At 44.1% G+C, this 19,631-nt stretch overlaps 1 protein-coding gene across 1 annotated transcript in view; it reads left to right on the top strand.

The window, feature by feature from the left end:
- Positions 1-19,631, top strand: part of LOC132523416 (regulator of G-protein signaling 3-like) — a 162,185-nt gene that overhangs the window by 3,750 nt on the left and 138,804 nt on the right. The window contains exons 4-12 of the mRNA XM_060154545.1: positions 2,808-2,865; positions 4,669-4,760; positions 6,372-6,438; positions 7,194-7,348; positions 8,023-8,173; positions 8,553-8,613; positions 8,885-8,943; positions 9,388-9,475; positions 11,701-11,780. Of these exons, the coding sequence (XP_060010528.1) occupies positions 2,808-2,865; positions 4,669-4,760; positions 6,372-6,438; positions 7,194-7,348; positions 8,023-8,173; positions 8,553-8,613; positions 8,885-8,943; positions 9,388-9,475; positions 11,701-11,780 (811 nt within the window). The remainder of the gene's footprint in view (positions 1-2,807; positions 2,866-4,668; positions 4,761-6,371; positions 6,439-7,193; positions 7,349-8,022; positions 8,174-8,552; positions 8,614-8,884; positions 8,944-9,387; positions 9,476-11,700; positions 11,781-19,631) is intronic.

The raw sequence follows: 19,631 nt of genomic DNA, 5'->3' as shown, positions 1-19,631 counted from the left end.
GGCTCTAGAGTGCAGGCTCAGTAGTTGTGGTGCACGGGCTTAGTTGCTCCACGGCATGTGGGATCTTCCCGGACCAGGGCTCGAACCCGTGTCCCCTGCATTGGCAGGCAGATTCTTAACCACTGCACCACCAGGGAAGTCCAAGAAAGTATTCTTACTTGTCTTGTAGGAGTTGGTTAAAAGAGGGGAGGGTATATTAGTTTTCTACGGTTACCATAAAAAATGTACTATAGACTGTGGGTTAAACAACAGAAATTTATTTTCTCACAGTCCTAGAGGATAGAAGTCCAAGATTAAGGTATTGGCAGAGTTGTTTTCTTCTGAGCCCTCTCTCCTTGGCTTGTAGGTGGCCATCTTCTCCTTGTGTCTTCACATTGTCTTCCTTCTGTGTGTGTCTGTGTACTGATCTCTTCCTACAAGCATACCAGTCATATTGGATTAGGGCCCACCTATATGACCTCATTTTACCTTAATTATCTCCTTAAAAACCCTATCTCCAAATATAGTCAAATTCTTTTTTTTTAACTTTTTTTTGGCTGCGCTGGGTCTTAGTTGTGGCACACAGGATCTTCGTTGCAGCACACAGACTTGTTTAGTTGTGGCACGCGGACTCTTGGTTGCAGCATGCATGCGGGATCTAGTTCCCTGACCAGGGATCGAACCTGGGCCCCCTGCATTATGAGCTTGGAGTCTTACCCACTGGACCACAGGGAAGTCCCCAAATACAGTCACATTCTGAGATACTGGGGGTTAGGACTTCAACATAAGAATTTTGGGGAACACAATTCAGCTCATAACAGGGAGGATCTCGTCAGCTTCTCTGGGTCTTGAGAAAACTGTGTCCATATATGCTGTTTTTCTTATCTTTTATTTTTAGGTATGAAATTATTTGTAAGCTCTCGAAGGCAGAAGCAGTGGTTTCCTTTTGAATCTCCTGCAGAGTCTAGGCACCCAGTTAGAGCTTGCTGATGTTGGAAACTAAGGGACGTGTGTCTGTGGAAAACGTAGACTTAAAATTCAAAGGCCCTGTTGCCTGGAATCAAAACACTAATGGGGGCCCTTATAGTGGTTTCTTATTCCTGTTTGATTTAAGCAGTGCTTGATGATTTCAGTTAGGCTAAAAGGTAGTATAGGAGAGGGTAGGACTACTTTCTGGTTTTCTAAGACTTGAACGCTGAGAAAATGGTGGCTTCTTGCAGTCAGGGCCTGTCAAAGCAGACTATGATATCATTTGCTTAGTTGCTCATTGAATTCAGAAATATATCTTAGTGGGGTCACTTTGTTGTGTGCTGGGGGTATTATGGTAAACAAGATACGGTCTTTACCTCCAAGGGGCTTTCAGCCTAGTTGGGGAGACAAAGAACCATTCAGTGTGATGTGTGTGGTGAGAGGAGTGCCCCTTTGGTATGTGGAAGCACACAGGTAGGGCTCCTAGCCCAGGGTACTGTCTTCTGTACAGATGACATCTGTGCCTAGACCTGAAAGCAGAGCAGCCTAGTAAAGTGGGGCTTATAGGTGGGTAATGCATGGGAAGAGAGTTCTAGACTATAGCACATGCAAAGGCCTGGAGGCAAGAGGAAATTGTTTACATATCAGGAAAGTAGCTCATTGTGTCTAGAACAGAGAGCAGGAATGGTCAGAGATGAGGCTGGGGAGCTGGAGTAAAAAGTAGGGGTCTGTGTCTCGGAGGACTTGATAAATCAGGCCAAGGAGTCAGGTCTTTATCTTACACCTCTTTGCAATATTCATTCATTTATACATTTAACATGTTTTAAAAAAAATAAAATAGTAAATGATATGAAAATATAAAGGGTTGATATTCTTTTTTTTACTGTGGTAAATATACATAACATAAAATTGACCATTTTAACTATTTTTAAAAAAAAATTATTTATTTTTGGTTGCATTGGGTCTTCGTTGCTGCATGGTGTGTGGGCTTCTCACTGCGGTGGCTTCTAGTTGTGGCATGCGGGCTCAGTAGTTGTGGTGCACAGGCTTAGTTGCTCCGTGGCATGTGGGATCTTCCTGGACCAGGGCTTGAACCCATGTCCCCTGAATTGGCAGGCGGATTCTTAACCACTGCACCACCAGGGAAGCCCTTAACCATTTTTAAGTGTACAGTAGCATCAAGTACACTCAACAGTCTTGTGCAACTATTGCCACTATCCACTTCTAGAACTTTTTCATCATCTCAAACAGAAACTCTGTGCCCATTAAACAATAGCTCCCCTTTCCCTCCTCCCTGTGGCCCCTGGTAATCTCTATTCAATTTTTTTGTCTCTATGCATTTGCCTATTCTAGGTACCTCATATAAGTGGAGTCATACAATGTTTGTCCTTTTGTGTCTAGCTTATTTCACCTTGCGTAATGTTTTCAAGCTTCACTCCTGTTGTCACATTTTTCAGAATTTCATTCCTTTTTAAGGTTGAAAAATAGTCCATTGTATGTCTGTGTGCCACATTTTGTTTATTTACCATGTTTTTGAACATCTACATCAAAGTAACTTAATAAATTTTTATTGATGGTGATGTAACTATCTGTAGTTGGAGAGAGAAGCACATAGGCTATGAATTCAGTTTGATGCAACAAATAGTTGTGAAGTGTTTGCAATGTGCAATGTCTGGAAGCTGTTCCAGGAAAAACAAACAAAACTTAAGGCGATGCTGAGACCCTGCATTCATTTGGTAGGAATTAAGCCCAAGGGTTTCTGTATATAAGTAAGAGGCTTTTCCTCATAGCACTAATTTTATCATTCCAGTTAAGTCTTTTGTGACTCTGTTTCATGTTTGGAAACTCTCATTTTTTAGGCCTTGGAAGGATTTACCTGACAGAGACTTAATACACCGTACTAACAGATCTCCCAAAGTAAGTCACAGATTAAAAAAGGTACTTCCTCAGCATTTTCTCTTTACTAGTGGGAATAAAATATTTGCCTTTATTTAACATTCAGGATGACTATAATCTGAATAATGATGATGATCACTATCTAATATTGGGCCCTTACTGTGTGCTGGGCTCTGTGCTGATGCCTTTACATGTTACACTGTTTTTAGAAATCCCAGACACAGCAGGATTGATTTGTGGTAGTTTGGCATAGGTGAGAATTTCCTATGTCTGTCCTGCATAGAGCATGTTCAGCTACTAAGTAAACACTGTCATCTCATAACACAGGGAAATTAGAATGCCGGGATGTCAGATCTAAAATAAGCCTCACGATCGTCTACACTCATGACTTTCAGAGTTTTTTAGCTATGACCTATGGTAAGAGATACACCTTACAACAAAATATCATGGAACCGTCTTTACCGTAACTATGAGTGATATACTCTGAAATTTTCTATCCTGTTCTATTTCACTTGAAAACAGTGTAGGCTGTGATTCACAAAATTTGATTTCGTGACCTATGAATAAGTTGCAACTGCAGTTTGAAGAATATTGCTATGGTCTATCTCATATATCTTACAGTTGAGGAAACTGAGGCCCAGATAGGAAGTGATTTGCTGAAGCACAGCTAGTTAGGAGAAGAGCTAAATTTTAAGAAGGAAAAAACCCTTCTACTTGTCTACAATAGAGATTTACTAGTTTTTGCAGTCCTACTGGATGCCTTATATTTCTCCCATAAGATCCTTCACTTTTCATGTGGTGGAGAGTGTAAGGGACCAAGAGAGGGTAGATGGGTTTGAAAAGATGAATGTACAAATCACTTACCTCTTTGACCTCTTCAGAATGAGAGGGTTAGATTCAATTAGTTTTAAGTTAATTGTCTAGGATAATACACGCGCATGGTTCTAAATTCAAAATGCATAAAAGGGTTTATGGTGCAAAAAAGGTCTTCTCTGTTCCCCCAAGCCAGTTAGTTCCTTTTCATGGGGACAACCTTATTTTTTTTTTTTTATTTTTTTTTTTTATTTTTTTTTTTGTGGTACGCGGGCCTCTCACTGTTGTGGGCTCTCCCGTTGTGGAGCACAGGCTCCGGACGCACAGGCTCAGCGGCCATGGCTCACGGGCCCAGCCACTCTGCGGCATGTGGGTTCTTCCCGGACCGGGGCACGAACCTGTGTCCCCTGCATTGGCAGGCGGACTCTCAACCACTGCGCCACCAGGGAAGCCCAACCTTATTTTTAATAGTTTTTTTTTCCCTGCCTGAATCCTGCCAGAGGTATAGACTAGATGATTTATAAGATTTCCTTATAAATCTAGGATCCTAAATAGTGAAATGTGAAAAAATTTATGACTTTAACTTTTATGTAGATGCTTATAATTGTAGACAGGCTGTAAAAGTAGAAAACTTGCTTATGCCTCTATCGGTTCTCTCCCTGCTCCCAGACTGTGTTGTTTTATCTGCAGGGGATCTAAGTAGTGCAGTGGGCAGAATGAGTAGTGTTCCCTTAGGTAAGCCCCAAGGTATCCTCCTATGAGGTGGGGTTGGGAGTTGCTAAATGCTACCCTAATGTGGCAGGGAGACAGGGGACACTATACACTTACCAGTGCTCACTCTTGCAGAGTACCTTTACTGATACCTAGTTTCTCGGAGGAGCAGTATGAAGATATTTTGGGGATCGGAAATGTTTTTTTTCTTACCATCTTCTGAACCACCATACCTTTCGGTTAGCATGATGATTCAGTCCTTATCCTGGTACATACACAGGCTTTATATCTTTCTCTTAGCTATCAGTGCTAAATTTGAATGAGACACAACTTCCTTGTCCTCAAGATGTAGGAAATATGGATGTAATTTGGATCCCAGAGAAGCATATGAGGTGAGTATCATGTCGAGAACTTGGGAGTCTTCAACTCTTGTGTTCTACAAATGCCTATCGTCCTCTACAGACCTTCTCTCTGTGACTTTTTCTTTTCTTTTTTTAAAATTAATCAATTAATTAATTTTTGTCTGTGTTGGGTCTTCATTGCTGCGTGTGGGTTTTCTCTAGTTGTGGTGAGCGGGGGCTGCTCTTCATTGCGGTGCGTGGGCTTCTCACTGTGATGGCTTCTCTTGTTGCGGAGCACTGGCTCTAGGGCACAGGCTCAGAAGTTGTGGCCCACGGGCTTAGTTGCTCCACGGCATGTGGGATCTTCCCGGACCAGGGATCGAACCCGTGCCCGCAGCATTGGCAGGCGGATTCTTAACCACTGCGCCACCAGGGAAGTCCTCTGTAACCTCGCTTTTAGCTACCTCATTGCAAGAAGCAGGAGGTCAAGCAGAGCAGAAGGCTATGGTCTCTTGTATTTGCCTCTTGCTACACTGGAATTCTTGTTAGTACACTTTGAGATTCATGCTTTGGGAGTTTCCTACATAAGATTCTACCTGACAGTAAATAGCATAAAGATAGGGCCCAATGTATTTGTGAGGTTTGATTAAGAAACAAATGCCTTCTGACTATCAGTTTTTCTTATTAGCCATCAGCAACTAGTAAAAAAGTTTTCAGTGAAGGCTGTGAATCTTTGGTGTCAACCCTAAGAACTAGCACACTGGTACAAAATAAATAGCATATATATAGAGCTTGTGTACAAAGCAAGCGTGATGAAGATCATCTGGCGAAGGTCCAAAGGCTTGCTAATATTGGCAATCATTGGAAGAAATTGGTTTTTCTTTCGTGACTGCTGAGGCTTTCAGATTCTTTTTGAGTGACTGTTTAGAGATGGTGAGACTTTATTTTCTTTAAAAAATTCCTGTGTATGCTTCTTTATATGCATTTTGTGTGTGAATATGTATGGTGTAAACAAGAAACCCCTAAGGATTTATTTCCTTACATGTAAAAGAAGCCCAGAGTTGGGTGGGCCAGGGCTAGTATGTCAGCTCCATGAGGTAACCAGAAGCCAGAGCTCCTTCTAGCTTTTTGGGTCGTCATCCTTAGCCCATGGCTTCCATCTTCTTAGGTGCTTTCTAGGGGCTTTCAAAGTCTAAGCTGACTGCTAGAGCTTCAGCCATCATGTCTGTGTTCCAGGCAAGAAGGAGGAGGGAGATGACAGAGCCAAAAATATTTGAGCACCTCTGTGCTAAGCAGTGGAATTCAGTGGAGAACTAAATACTTTGTCCCTTCCTCCTGGAGTCTTATGGTGGTGGTGGGATTCAGACATTATAGACATTGCTGCACCTAAGTATATAATTACTAATTTGGATGAATACTATGAAAGTAAGTAACTGGATTGTATGAGAGAACGGTGGGGAACCTAGTTCAGATGTGAGGGCGAGGTGGGGGTGGGGTTCTTGTTTTTAGCAGCCTCTGGGAAGCAGGTACCCCTGGCTTCCCAGCCAGCCGTCTTAGAGTACTGGATGGAGGATGGAAATCTTCATGCTCATCATTCATACATATCCCTGATGTTTCTGTGTAAGATGTCTGGGAATAAGTTGTGGTTATTCTTATTTCAAGTCCAGCTGAGAAGAAGCATATTATTCGCAGCCAGGATGGGGAGATGAAAAGAAAGAAATCTACAGGGGTAAGTTTGCTGTTTGGCCAAACCTTCATGATATTACTCCGCAGAGTTTATTTTTGTTTTCCTTTCAGGTATCTTCCTCATCCCCCCATTCTCTCTTTAATTGAACAAAATCTGCCAAAGAAAACCCCTCTTAAGGAAGGAATAATTACCAAACTATCTTCTACTCTGAGACTCTTTTCCCCTACCTCCTCCTTGTAGGAAGGTAAAAGAACACCTTGAAGAGATGTTAGGAGGAACTGTTGGGTATTCAGAGGGAATTTTTGGTTGATTAAAAGCTAATTTTCATTGTGATGGGAATAGAATTTCAACAGACTAGAAGTTATAATGGACCTGTGCTTCTAATTCTAATTCTGCCATTTATTGGGTAAATGTAGCCTTGGGTAAGTCACAGAGCTGGCAGGTTGCTGTGTCCAGGAGAATAGTGTCTTGGCCCATTTTGTTTGTTGCTGAATCCCCAGCCCTAGCCCTATGCCTGGCACATAGTTGGCCAATAAGTATTTGTTCAGAACTTTTTTGGGGAAAAATGACACAAAACAGCTAATCCTCGTATTTTCTGAATTCAACAGTAGGATTGAAGAGCCAGATTGGGAAAAATGTGGTGGGTCTGGTAGCGTAGAGGAGGTGAGGATGCTGGAGTAGGTCTGGAAACAAGAGTTTCCCATGGCACCGTTGTACTGGGAAGCTGGAATGCTAATGGGACAAAGTGGCATTGAAGAAAGTGCTTCAGCGAGTTCTTTCCATCATTTCTCTTCCAGAAACACAAGTCATCTCGGGACACAGAAGCACAGTTGGGACTTCCAGGGATGATTGTGCCTCCTCCCTCCCCAGTACACTTGTTTGAAGAACTAAGTTCAGAACGCGTACCTTTATGGAAGCAGTATGACATGTTACCTCAGGATCTACTGAAGGAGTAAGTACCATGTAAGCCTGTGGGAGAACCAGAGCATCTTCTTTTCTTCAGAAGCTGAGAAGGGTTTAAGCAGTGTGCTCTTTCTGAGGAGGGAGGGGAGAAAACTGCCACCCTACTTGGTCACTGAGTTCTTGGACTTATCAGTGTGCAGTGATGACAGTAATCACCCCCATTTATTAAGTACACTTACATCTGCCAGGCCCTGTGCACACTGCGTATCTTCTCTCATTTAAACCTCCACCAGGAGGTAGACATGCTCTTCTTTCTGTAGATGAGTTACGGGTAAGTGGGAGGCAGAATGGATATGTGGTTTGGAGCGAGACAACCTTTGAATTTTGTATTGAAATTTACCGCCTTTGTGAATTTTGACTATTTAGTTAGCATCTTTCATCTTCATTTTCCTCATTTGAAAAATGAGGATAATAATACCTGTCCTTAGGGTGTGGTAATGATTCAGAGGTATAAAACACATGAGCCTGACATATAGTAAACACTTAATCCATTCAGCTACAATTATCATACTTGCATCTCAAAGCCATTACCGAATGAGCACCTGTTGGTACAGCCTTTTAAGGCCCAGAGTGGACATGTCTTCACATTTGGACCCTTTTCATCTCTTTCTCCTCAGCCAAGAAGAGCTGTTGCTGACTTTCTGCTGTCTCTGTTCCTTGCAGCCTCTTGCTGGATAAAGGGAAAACCATACCTTATCTGGAGATGCAGACACAGTTGGCCATGATGAAAAAGAAACCTCCCCTGGAAAAGAGCCGACCTTACAGTGCCATTTCTGCTAAGATGCATTTATCTGTACGCTGCCTCACCCAGCAAGTAAGAGCTAGGGAACCTCAGAGGAAGAAGTCTGTATGCAAGTCCAAACTCATCTCTCCTCAAGGCTGGAGGAGTTAACATTCTATTTCTTCTTTCTCTTCTATCCTTCCACTCTGGATCCAGGCCCCATAGAAGGGCTGGGCTGTATGTAGGTGAAAGCAAATGTACAGGGAAAGGTTTTAGGAGAGCAGCGTTCTCTATTTCTTCTGCATTTTGCTTTCCACAACTTTCCCCTCTCCAGAGCCCCTGGTACAATGCTGCACACATTGGCTTCTCAAAAAATGTTTGTTGACTAGTTGGATGAATGCATTTGGGGATACATTTTGGGAAAGGGAAAGACCTACAGTAGAGCTTTTCTTCTTCTTTTTTTTTCCTCTAGAGACCAGCATTGAGATACCCTGAACATTTGAAGAAACTATATTACAACCTGACAACAGAAGGTAGGTTTTTCTCGTGCTGCTAGATCTCCAGGTACCATTTGCCATCAGCCCACATTTCTTATACTTGATCTTGGTCCCATGTTTGTGGCCACAGTCTTATAGGGTCACATGTAGAACTCAGAAAACTGCAGCTTCAAAAAGCACCCACTCCCGGCTTGGTCCTGACCAGAGAGAGAGTATCTCCATTGGGTAGCAGAGCACAGCAAGCAGCCCCACGGAAGGGTGGGAGCTGTCAGGGAGAAGAGGATTGAGCTGGCTCTCTGGTCACCAGGTTACAGGAAGCAGCAGTGGCAGCAGCAGAGGAAGGTGAAGACAGCTACTGGGAAACAGGTAGAGTGGCAGCGAGGGGACCCCCAGGACCTGCTAGGATTTGAGCAAGTGGGTGATGCCTGGAGCAGGAAGGGATGTATGAGAGATGGGATTCTCCCTGGTGTCTGCTGGTTGTAGATGCAAAGTTCCTGTATGGTTATAGATACTAACTTCCTTCCTTTAAACCCTTTTTTTTTCGGCGGTACGCGGGCCTCTCACTGTTGCGGCCTCTCCCGTTGCGGAGCACAGGCTCCGGACGCGCAGGCTCAGCGGCCATAGCTCACGGGCCTAGTCGCTCCACGGCATGTGGGATCTTCCCGGACCGGGGCACGAACCCGTGTCCCCTGCATCGGCAGGCAGACTCCCAACCACTGCGCCACCAGGGAAGCCCCCTTTAAACCCCTTTTGAAAAGGTTTCTTCACTTCCAAAAATCCTAATTCAGTTTCCCCTCATGTTGGTTTCAGGAGGCTAAAAAGAAATCCAAGAGTGAACCAGGGAGCCACAACACCTCGCATAAACGTTCAGGTGCCATGGTTTATGACCCATGCTGTGGTAAGGAGAATGTATGGGTTTGGGAGTGACAGAATCCCAGGACCTAGCTGAGGACAGGAAAAGCTGAACACGTTTATCATTTGAGGACCTGCCTTTATCAGGCACTCGGAATTCCCCTTGGAATGCTTTGGTTTGGCTGGTCTACCATGTATCATCCTTCCATCAAATATTTACTAAGCAAGCGAGCTGGTCCAGGTGTCTGCTTCACATGGGGATTTGAGAGATGACCATGAACATGAGTCAGAGTCACTTTCCCCTCAGGTCCTACTTTAGTAAAGGCAGCGGTTTGAGGATGAAGAGCTAGCCCAGGTTATTGAAGAGAAGAGCCCTGAGGGCCCATCGGCCAGTAAGGCAGGGAAGAGCCAGGGTCCCTCACCAGAGGGCCGTGAGAGTTCTAAGCAAGCAGAGTCAGCTGCTTCTCAGCCATAGGTTAAAGTCTCAGGAGGCTCACACTATCCAGCCCATCCAGCAGGCAGGGGCTAATTCTTGACAGGCGATCCTTTTCCTATGGTGTTCATGCCAGAGATAAGAGATTCCCCTTTTTTGGAGTTCTTATCATGTCTGAGCTGAAGGATATACTTGCCCTGGTCCCTCTGACTTTTCTCAGCTTGAGTGCAGAATGGGAGGGAGGGAGAAAGAATCCCCCTAAACCTTGGAAGATATTTCTGCCCTAAATAGACTGGACATTGCTGTCTGTAATGTGAAAATAACTGTTTAATCATCAGAATTCACTCTGCAACCCTGGGGCACTGAGGGCTCGGGTGAGATGTTTCCTGAGAAGGATGCTGTTCTTGGTTTATCTCCCATCCCACTGAGCTCTCTGATACCTAAAGTGTCTTCTAACATGAAGATCTAAGAAGGCTCCTGACCTTCACATGGGAGGTAGACAGAACTGGGGCAGAGGTACTTGTCCAAGGTTAGCCCTGCATCCAGGGTGATAACCAGTCCCCCGAGTTTCATTCTGGTGCCTCTGTTCCTCTTCCTGGTGCCTCTAATAGGAGCATCTTTGCTTGGATGACTGGGGGCCCTTTGAATTGTGTTCTTAGAGCAGTGGCTTGTCTTCCTTGATCTGAGAAAGGCCTCATGAAAGAGATGATTTTTTTGTTTCTTTTTGTAAAAAATTTTTAAGCTGCACCATGTGGCATGCAGGATCTTAGTTCCCCAACCAGGGATCGAACCCGTGCCCCCTGCCCTAGGAGCATGGAGTCTTAACCACTGGACTGCCAGGGAAGTCCTGAGGTTATTCTTGCATTGGATCTTGAATATGTGTGAGAGTTTTCCCAGTATGGACGAGAATTCCTGGAAACAGGAATAGGCTGGGTAAAGGCATCTTGGAGGAGCATGGCTGCAGGGAGGAGCATTGAGCAGTCTGACGTGGCTGTGGGGTCAGGTGTTTAAGGGAGAGAGGTAAATCAGGCCGAAGAGCCTGCTGAGATGTTTGATCTTTATCCTTAGTGGTCGTCGGCGATGCTCTACCTTAACGGTGCCCTGAAATCAATTGAGGAGCTTTTAAAAACCTAAAACCCAGGCTGCACCCCAGACCTGTCAAATCAGAGTTTCTGGTGTTAGTATCCAGGCCTCGGTGGTTTTTAGAATGCCCCAGTGCTTCCAGTGTGTGGCTAAGGTGAGGGCTAGTGCTGTTAGGGAGCCAACACAAGTGCCGAGCAAGGGAGGTCCTTGATTAGCGTTCCCTTTACCATCATACCTCTGCTGGCAGATTGGAAGATGTTCATTTAGAGCAAGGGAAGCTGAGAAAGGAAAGAATAAGTGCATTTAGGGACTAGTTGGGGAAACATCTGATACAAAAGAATCATAGATCTGGAGTTTTTTTTGGAGGGAGGATGTTCATTTTCAGAAGCCAATATAGGTACATAGGGATGGCACAAGAAAGTAAGAGCAGTATTCATAGACTGAAAAGGTAGACTTAGAGGTTCTTTTGCTACTATGATGTACAGGCACCTGCCCCTTAGGTTTCACGGGGGAATCCTGGATATTTTAATACAGACTTTATCTTAATCGCTAATTCTGTAATAGGTGTGGTCACAGTCCCAGGTCAACAGAATCACACGTAGAACTCAGAGGGCTTAACTCCCTTTTACCTGCCTCTAAGGTTCTGTATTGTCCTGGATGGGGAGTCACCTGTAGACTAGGGATCAACTAGAAGTCCAACAATGGGATATGAAATACCAATAAGAAGAGAATTGCATTGATTTTGTGGTCACTAGGTCACAGAACTCTACCAGGTCGGGAAAGTGACAAAAAACAGCAGCAGCAGATGAAGATAGAAGGCCCCACTTCGAAACAGGTGAGAGTGTCTGAGGGCCATTCTGCTAGGGCTGTTTCAGTTGTCTGTCACTGTATAACAAACCACCCCAAAGCAGAACCATATTGGTTTGCTATTTCTCATGGTTCTGTGGGTTGACCGGACAGTTTTTCTGGTCTTGCTTAAGGTCACTCATGCAGCGGCATTCAGCTGGAGGCTGGGTTGGGGCTCTTGGCCAAACTGTCTTAGTTCTCTTCTATGAGGCCTCTCCATGTGGCTAGTTTGGGCTTCTTGACAGCATAGTAATCTCATGAAAGCACTTTCCTAGGGATGGGCCTGGAACTGGAGCAGTATCACTTCTGCCACATTTTATTTGTCAAAAAAATCACAAATCTAGTCCAGATTCAAGAGGAGAGGAAATCAACTCCATCTCTTGATGGAAAGAACAGCATGTGCATACAGGAACGGGAGGAATTCTTGGCAGCCACCTTTGGAGGCAATCTACGCTTAGCTGACAGCTGGAAATGGGGGAAACTGGGTTCTGGCTTCATCTGGTCAGCCTGGAGGTCAAAGAATGCGTGGCACGAGCTTCTCTCTTCAGTCTCAGGAGGCGGCATTTTGTTGTGTCTTAGATATTAATTTCTCCAAGAAAAGCATCTTTTAGAAAAGCCCTTTGTTTCCTAAAGTCCTGATTCAAGTTTCCTTACACGTATGAATTTCAGGATTCCACAGAGAGACCACAGATGGACTGCACTAAGAAAAACCTGGATTCCTTCCCCCGTAGGCAGAGTAAGATACTGGGGTGGAGGAACCTTAGTAAGTGACTGAGGACAGGGAGAGCTGAACCTGTGCTGACCAGGATGGTTCAGAAGGGTCCTAAAGACATTCCAGCCCTTCCTTTCTCTCTTGATTTTTCACAGTTAGTTGGGAGAAGGCTACAGGTGCAATTAATGGCTGGGTCTTTTTTTAGGTCCTGAATTATCCACAATAGAATGTACTAACAAGGACATCAGGACTCAGATGGAGATTTTGCTGGAAGCCCAAGAGAGGACCCCAAACAGTACTTCTAGAACAGCTGGAACCCTGAGCTCAAACTGCTGAGGATTCTTCGGGACACTGATGAAGAGGATGAGGAGAACCAACCCTCTGGGGCACAGAGTGAAGAGTCTCTGGAGGCATAGGCGGAAGGCATCATGGGGCAGCCTTATTCCAGAGCAGGATGCTTGGATTCCTGAGCACAGTGACCTTGGACATAAGGGCAGGAAGGAGAGGGGACTTCTATTTCCTGGAGCCTCTACCGGGGTCTGACCTTAGGGATTCTGTTTGCTTCATTCACTTCTACTTGCTTCTAAAATAAGCGAGGGAGAAAAAGCCCCACCCCTTTCTAACTTAGACTCTTTCTCTTCCATTAGGGCCAGGATAATTTTAGTGATTAAATACAACTGCTGCTTATCAAAAGACTCATTTCTCTGTTTCTGGGTCACTTTTATCTCCTCTCTGAAACTGAAAAGTTTCTAGTTACAGGAAGATGAATTTGGCCTGTGGGAACCCCTACTGTGTTGCTTTTCCTCTTATTCCCTGGAAATGGTTGATTTTGAGGATGGCATCTGCATCATTATCAAATAACCTTCATTGTGCTGTGTGGTATGTGTAGTATTCTTTGTGTGGTAGAGGACTCATATTCACCTAAAAGAGTCTAAGGATCCAGTTCCTAAGTACTGAGTCTATGGGAAAATTTCAGTGATGTTCATAAAGACGCAGAATTTCAGAGTCTCAGGGTTGCTTGTACTTGGTTTTTGGAAGGATTTCTAAAAATGTTTTTGTCCTTAAACTTTTTAGTACAGAAAAATTTCAAAATTACGTAAAAGAGAATAATATAAGGAAACTCAGGATTTAAGTTGTGATGATTAGTACAGAGTTACCTTTTTTTTTTTTTTTTTTTTGCGGTACGTGGGCCTCTCACTGTTGTGGCCTTAGATTTGGGTAATAAAAGCCTGGGCTCCATGCCCCATGAGTTGAGGTAAGGGCAGTTGGGGCCCCAGTATTCTCAGCAGCTCTACCCAAGGTAGAGCTTCCCTCCCACAGTTAGGGTCTGGGTGGAAGAAGAGAGACTCCGCCTATGGGCTGTACTCACAGAACTTAGTCTCAGCGACAGGTAGCTAGGGGCAGGATGAGAAATGATGACATTCTGTTCCTCCTGGAAAGTAGCCCTCTGACTTGGAACTAGGGAGTGAGGGAGCCCTGCATCCTTGGGCGCAGCAGTCTGGAGTCGAGTTGTCCCACTGAAGTAGGGGGAAAGGACGGGGGAGTGGGCCTAGGGTCACATACCGTAGACTCTTGCAGTTCTTACCGAGGTTTTGTAGATTTTCTTGAACAAGTGTTTCTTCATTTGTTGTGTGCACTTAGAGCCATTTCCAGAGACTTAAATAAATTAAAATAATTTTCATTAGTTTCACTGGAGAGCTGTTTGTGGAGCTCCTTGCACTGTGAGGCAAGAAGTGGAATTCTGGACTGGGCCTGTGAACTTTTTGTAAAGAGGAACTTACCCCTCATCAATTATTTGGTTACCCTAAGTACAGTTCGTACAAGAAAGGCAGATTAAATGTTCTACCTTTTTTTTAACATTGTCTCAAAACAGACCAAATTAGAAAGCTAAAACTGCTGCCTGTCCATTCTTCGTCTTTTCCAAGCCAAATCAAAATTATATGACATCATTTGTGTTACTAGACTGAACCATATTTAGCTGAATCTTCATGATGAAAGGAATCCAAGAGGCATTATATAGGCTGTTTTTCTGAAAATAATTATTTCTCAAATGTACATTACATTGCAGAATGATGCCTGTGGGCTAACTTAAAAATTTACAACTTTTTCCACTTCTCCTTAGCCTACCCTTAGACCTGTCCTTCTGAGCAAACCGGATTTCCAATGGTCACTAGTGGGGTTGAGGATGGGCAGGGCTTAGCTTTAATTTGCTCATTTTATCTGAAGACTTAGAGAAGGTCTAACTATAGTAAATTTACTCTCAGAAATTGGAACATTCGTTTAAGTTGTGATGATTAGTACAGAGTTACCTGTTTTTTTTGTTTGTTTTTTGCGGTACGTGGTGCCTCTCACTGTTGTGGCCTCTCCCGTTGCGGAGCACAGGCTCCGGATGCGCAGGCTCAGCGGCCATGGCTCACGGGCCCAGCCGCTCCGCGGCACGTGGGATCCTCCCGGACCGGGGCACGAACCCACGTCCCCTGCATCGGCAGGCAGACTGTCAACCACTGTGCCACCAGGGAAGCCCCAGAGTTACCTTTTGAATCATGACATATTTTGAGTGAGAAGATATTTGCTATCTGAATACTGGCCTTTGCTTCTATTTTCAAAGAGAGAAAAAATATTGTAGGCTGAAACTTGTTTCATCTTTGTTATGCCAGTCCCTCAAATTTGGATAATCATAAACAGAATTTAGGGAAATATCATCTACATACCACATTACAGTTTTCAAGGCACTTTATACCCACTATTTTTATTGGTTCTCTGGCCAACTGTATAGGTAGGTGTGGATTGTCTCTGTTTTATAGTTTAAGAAACTCAGGCTCAGAATAAAGGGCTGATGATAGCCCATTTGGAGCCTTTGGGTGAATTAGAAAAAAGGGACCCTTTAAGACACTTTACTACTACCTGCTAAAAATTATTTCAATGAATATACAAATCTACGGTGATTACAATTTGAGCAACACCAACACCCCTAGTGTTGGTCCACTGCACAACAGTACCTGGTGGCCTTGCTGGAGAGGTTAAGTAATTTGCCAGAAATCAAAGGCCAGCAAGTGAAGGGGGTTGGGCTTAGAACCTGAGTCCTTGTCTCTTACACTGTGTTCTGATGCCTCTCTGATTCCCTCTCTTTATGCACAGCTGACAATCTTAATCTGAAAGGAAGGATGAGGCCCTGTAGAAAAGAATCGACTGATGGGGAGGAGCCCTCATGAACCCTTTGTTTCAGCCTCCCAATGTTCTGAGAGAGAAGGAGCCAGGTAACTGTTGCTAACTGCCGTTTCCCCACCATCTGGGCCATAGGAGTCAGGAGAATCGAGGCCTAATAGCCAGGAGGCTGCAGCCAGAATCGCTTGGAGATCTGCTCTACGCACTTGAGCAGACAGGAGGACTTAAGACTTGGTCTGTTTGAGTACTGTCTGGCGAGCCTTTTGTTCCTAAGAAACTAGATTCTGTTTTGTTGTTGTTGTTTTTATTTTCTACTTTCTGTGTGATCGCTACTAGGGATAGGCCACTTTATTTGCTCGCCTTGGTTTTCTGAGCATACTTCCCAATGACACCTGGCCCAGTTTGACCTGTGTGCAGAAGCAGAGTCAGTGAAAGCATCTTCAGACATTCTGTGCCCACACTCTCATCCTTGCAGAGCCAGCTGTCTTTTGTTTTGCTATTGGTCCTGACATCTGGGGTAACAGACTCTGTTCTTCATTGTTTTTGGATTACAGAAAGCTCCCTTTGGAGGGAGGGAGTCAGGGTTTTCATTCACCGTGGCAGTGACCCTTAAAAAAATCAGTGTATTCAAATGTGCCTAAAGGAACTGCTCGCTAAATTAAGGACAGAAATGCCTCTTGCTTTTAGATGAAAATGATTAGAGGTTCTTTGGAATCCAGAAGAATGTGGGAGAAAAAAATTATAAATTTTCAATTGCTATAAGGTACTAAGGTATGAAATTAATTTGCTCTTCTGTTTATACATTTATTTTAAAAATATTAAGTACTTATTATATGTTAGAGGATCAACCCCTAGATTATCTTGATAGAGAAAGGAAATGTTCTGGAGAGATGGTGGGGAGTCATTCATAGGAATATAACTAGAAGTTTCACTGGAGCAAATGGTAAAGTTGTTTGAGACCACTAGGTGGTGATATTACATTATGAAAATGATATTCTTCTAAGACTGGAGGCCTCTGGTTGTTTCTGAGAGCGTCTGTATACACAGCCAAAGAGACTTCTTTGTGAGTAAATGGAGGAAAAGCTACATTTCACCCTTTACATAAGTGATCTAATTTAAGTGCTCAAGGGGACTGGAAGCTCCTGGAGGGATTGGGCTGTGTCTGTTGTGTCATGCTTATAGCCCCAGCTTATAGCTCCAGCATGTAGTAGGCACTCAGTAAATGAATGAATGAATGAATGAATCAGCCTTTGAACAATTTAGATTCTCATTAGAAGAACAATTTCAAGAGTGTGGAAAATTCTGGAACATGCACAGAGGCCTAGGATTTGGGGAAGTTGGGGACTATTGATGGTCCTGACAGATCATCAGCTGGGCAGAGACTCAGGGAGGCAGCATTTGGGCAGGTAGAAGCATCAAAGGCTATCTGAGGCGCTTATATTGCTTTGTGTCTCCTAAATTTATCTTGATGAGATTTCCCCTGCTTAATATAGGGAGGGTGTAAACCAACAAATTTGGATTTTTTTCTTGCATCTGTATTACTTCTAATGATGGCTCTGCCTTGGAAAGGATCTCCAAAAATAACTTACTCTTCTCTGCCTCTCATTCATTGGTACAGTTGTTCATTCAGTAATTTATTTATTGTTCATTCATTCAGTCCACAAATATTAATTGAGCACCTATTATGTGCAAAGCAATGGTCTAGGCTGTGTGATCATCTCTGACCTTTTTCTATCATGGCCCCTTTGAGTTCAGGGAATCACCAAATCCTATTAGCTATAGAATCCAAATTTATGCTCCTCTCTGTTCCTTCTGCTCTTACCCTAGTCCAGGCCTCCATCTTCTTTCATCTGGGTCACTGCATCAACCCCTGCTCCCATTCATTCTCCCGTCTTTCCAATGTGCAAATATGGTCATGTTACTCCTTTCCTTAAAACTCTCCCTTGGGGACTTCCCTGGTGGCACAGTTGTTAAGAATCCGCCTGCCAATGCAGGGGACATGGGTTTAATCCCTAGTCCGGGAAGATCCTACATGATGTGGAGCAACTAAGCCCATGCACCACAACTACTGAGCCTGCGTGCCACAACTACTGAAGCCCACGCACCTAGAGCCTGTGCTCCGCAACAAGAGAAGACACCACAATGCGAAGCCCACGCACTGCAACAAAGGGTATCCCCCGCTCGCCACAACTAGAGAAAGCCTGCGTGCGGCAACGAGGACCCAAAGCAGCCAAAAATAAATAAATAAATAAAATAATTTTAAAAAAACCTACCAAACAAAAAAATTCTTCCTTGCCCTCAGGGTCAAACCCAACCTCTTTTGCTTGTTTTACGAGCCTTACAAGATAGGGCTGTGACCTGGTTGGGCCCTACTTGTTTTCCGTAGCCCCAATTCCCTCAACTCTCACCTCGTTCTGTGCGCTACAGTCAGATTTTTTCTTTTGGTTCTTTTAATAAGCCCTGTCCTCTCTTACCTTCAGACTTTTTCTTCCCCCATACTCTTCCTTTAACCTATCAGATTCTTTTCTTCCTCCTTCTGCCTGGCGACTTTCTACTCATTCTTTAGATCTCAGCTTGTGTGTTATTATTTTGGGGAGCTTTTTCTGAGCACTGTCGTGGTGAGGTTCCGCTCTTTCCCTTTTCCTCTCATACCGTTTCCTCACAGCTCATCCGTTGCCACCCTCCACTGCCAGACTCTCAGTTCTGTGACTGGCATCTGTCTTCACTGCATATCTTTACCACCGGGTTGACTGCCTGGCACATTGTAAATGCTCAATAACATATGCTGAATGAGTGAATGAATAAAAAACACAGTGACATATCTCCTCCACTGGGGTACATTTAATGTAGCAGTGTGAGCTGAGTGGTACAAAGAAGGAGCTATAGTGGTAAGAAGGAAGGGGTACTTTGGGTACTCCCATCTGAGGCTGAATTAAGTTTTGGCAAGTGGAGATGTTTGTGGAGGTGGCCTTTAGGTAGAGGGAAGTGGGAAAAGTTTGGGGGATAGGCAAGGGGTGTAGTGTTCCTGTCTGGGAAGAGTGGAATGTAGGACTGGAGATAACTTGTGACTAGATAGTTTAGGGCCTTGAATGCCAGCCTGGAGAGAGTGGACTCTATCTGATAACACTGATGGCTTTTGCACAGAGGAGTGATAGAACTAAATTAGTGCTTTAGAAAATGTTAATCTAATGGCAGTGAAACAAGAATTGGAGAGAGACCAGCTCTGTGTCATAGGAGGCTGTCATAGAAGTCAAGATGGGAGGTGACCAGGGCCCGGATCATGTATGTGGCAGTAAGAATGGAGACAAAGGGAAGTTGTGCAGAGGAAGAATTAAGAAGCTGGAAAGTGGAAAGAAAGAGTGAGGGAGAGGGACGAGTTGAATTTTCAGCCTGACAGTGAGATGCTGTCATCAGAAATTGTGAAGTTAAAAGGAAGAACCAGTTTAAGGGAAGATAAAGGAATTCATTCATCAAACCTTTCAGTGGAGTCCTGGCTATCTATGCTTTTCACTTACAGAAATTCAGTCAGTGTGCGGGGCTCAAACATGGAGCACAAGTGTGAGGGAGTGACAGACTATAATGCAGCTGGTGGGGGCTGTTCTGGCTCTGCACTCAGTGAAAATACATCCCAGAGGGAATGCAAGACAGAGAAGGTGAATTTTCTGTTCCCCTTTTGATTCACAATACAATGTGCATTTTATGGGTGACTAAAGGCTTATTTGAGGGTAATTTTGACTATTCACAGTCTATACTTTATATGCCAATTTAGATCTGAATTCCCTGGCAAGATTTGCCTTTTTAAAATGTGTGCCAGACTAGGCTGGGCAGTAGCAGCTACTAAGAAGACACATCTCAGTCGCTGCATTAGAGTTGTTCACAGTTAGCTGGGTAGAAAGATACGAAAGCAGACAATTAGGGCTACAGTCTAGGTGAGCTGTTGGGGGGAGGGTGGGTGCGGAGAGG

Source organism: Lagenorhynchus albirostris, chromosome 7 (genome assembly GCF_949774975.1).
Source record: "Lagenorhynchus albirostris chromosome 7, mLagAlb1.1, whole genome shotgun sequence".
NCBI lineage: Eukaryota > Metazoa > Chordata > Mammalia > Artiodactyla > Delphinidae > Lagenorhynchus > Lagenorhynchus albirostris.
Note: the sequence above shows the minus strand (reverse complement) of the source record. Positions and strands in the feature narration are given on the sequence as shown.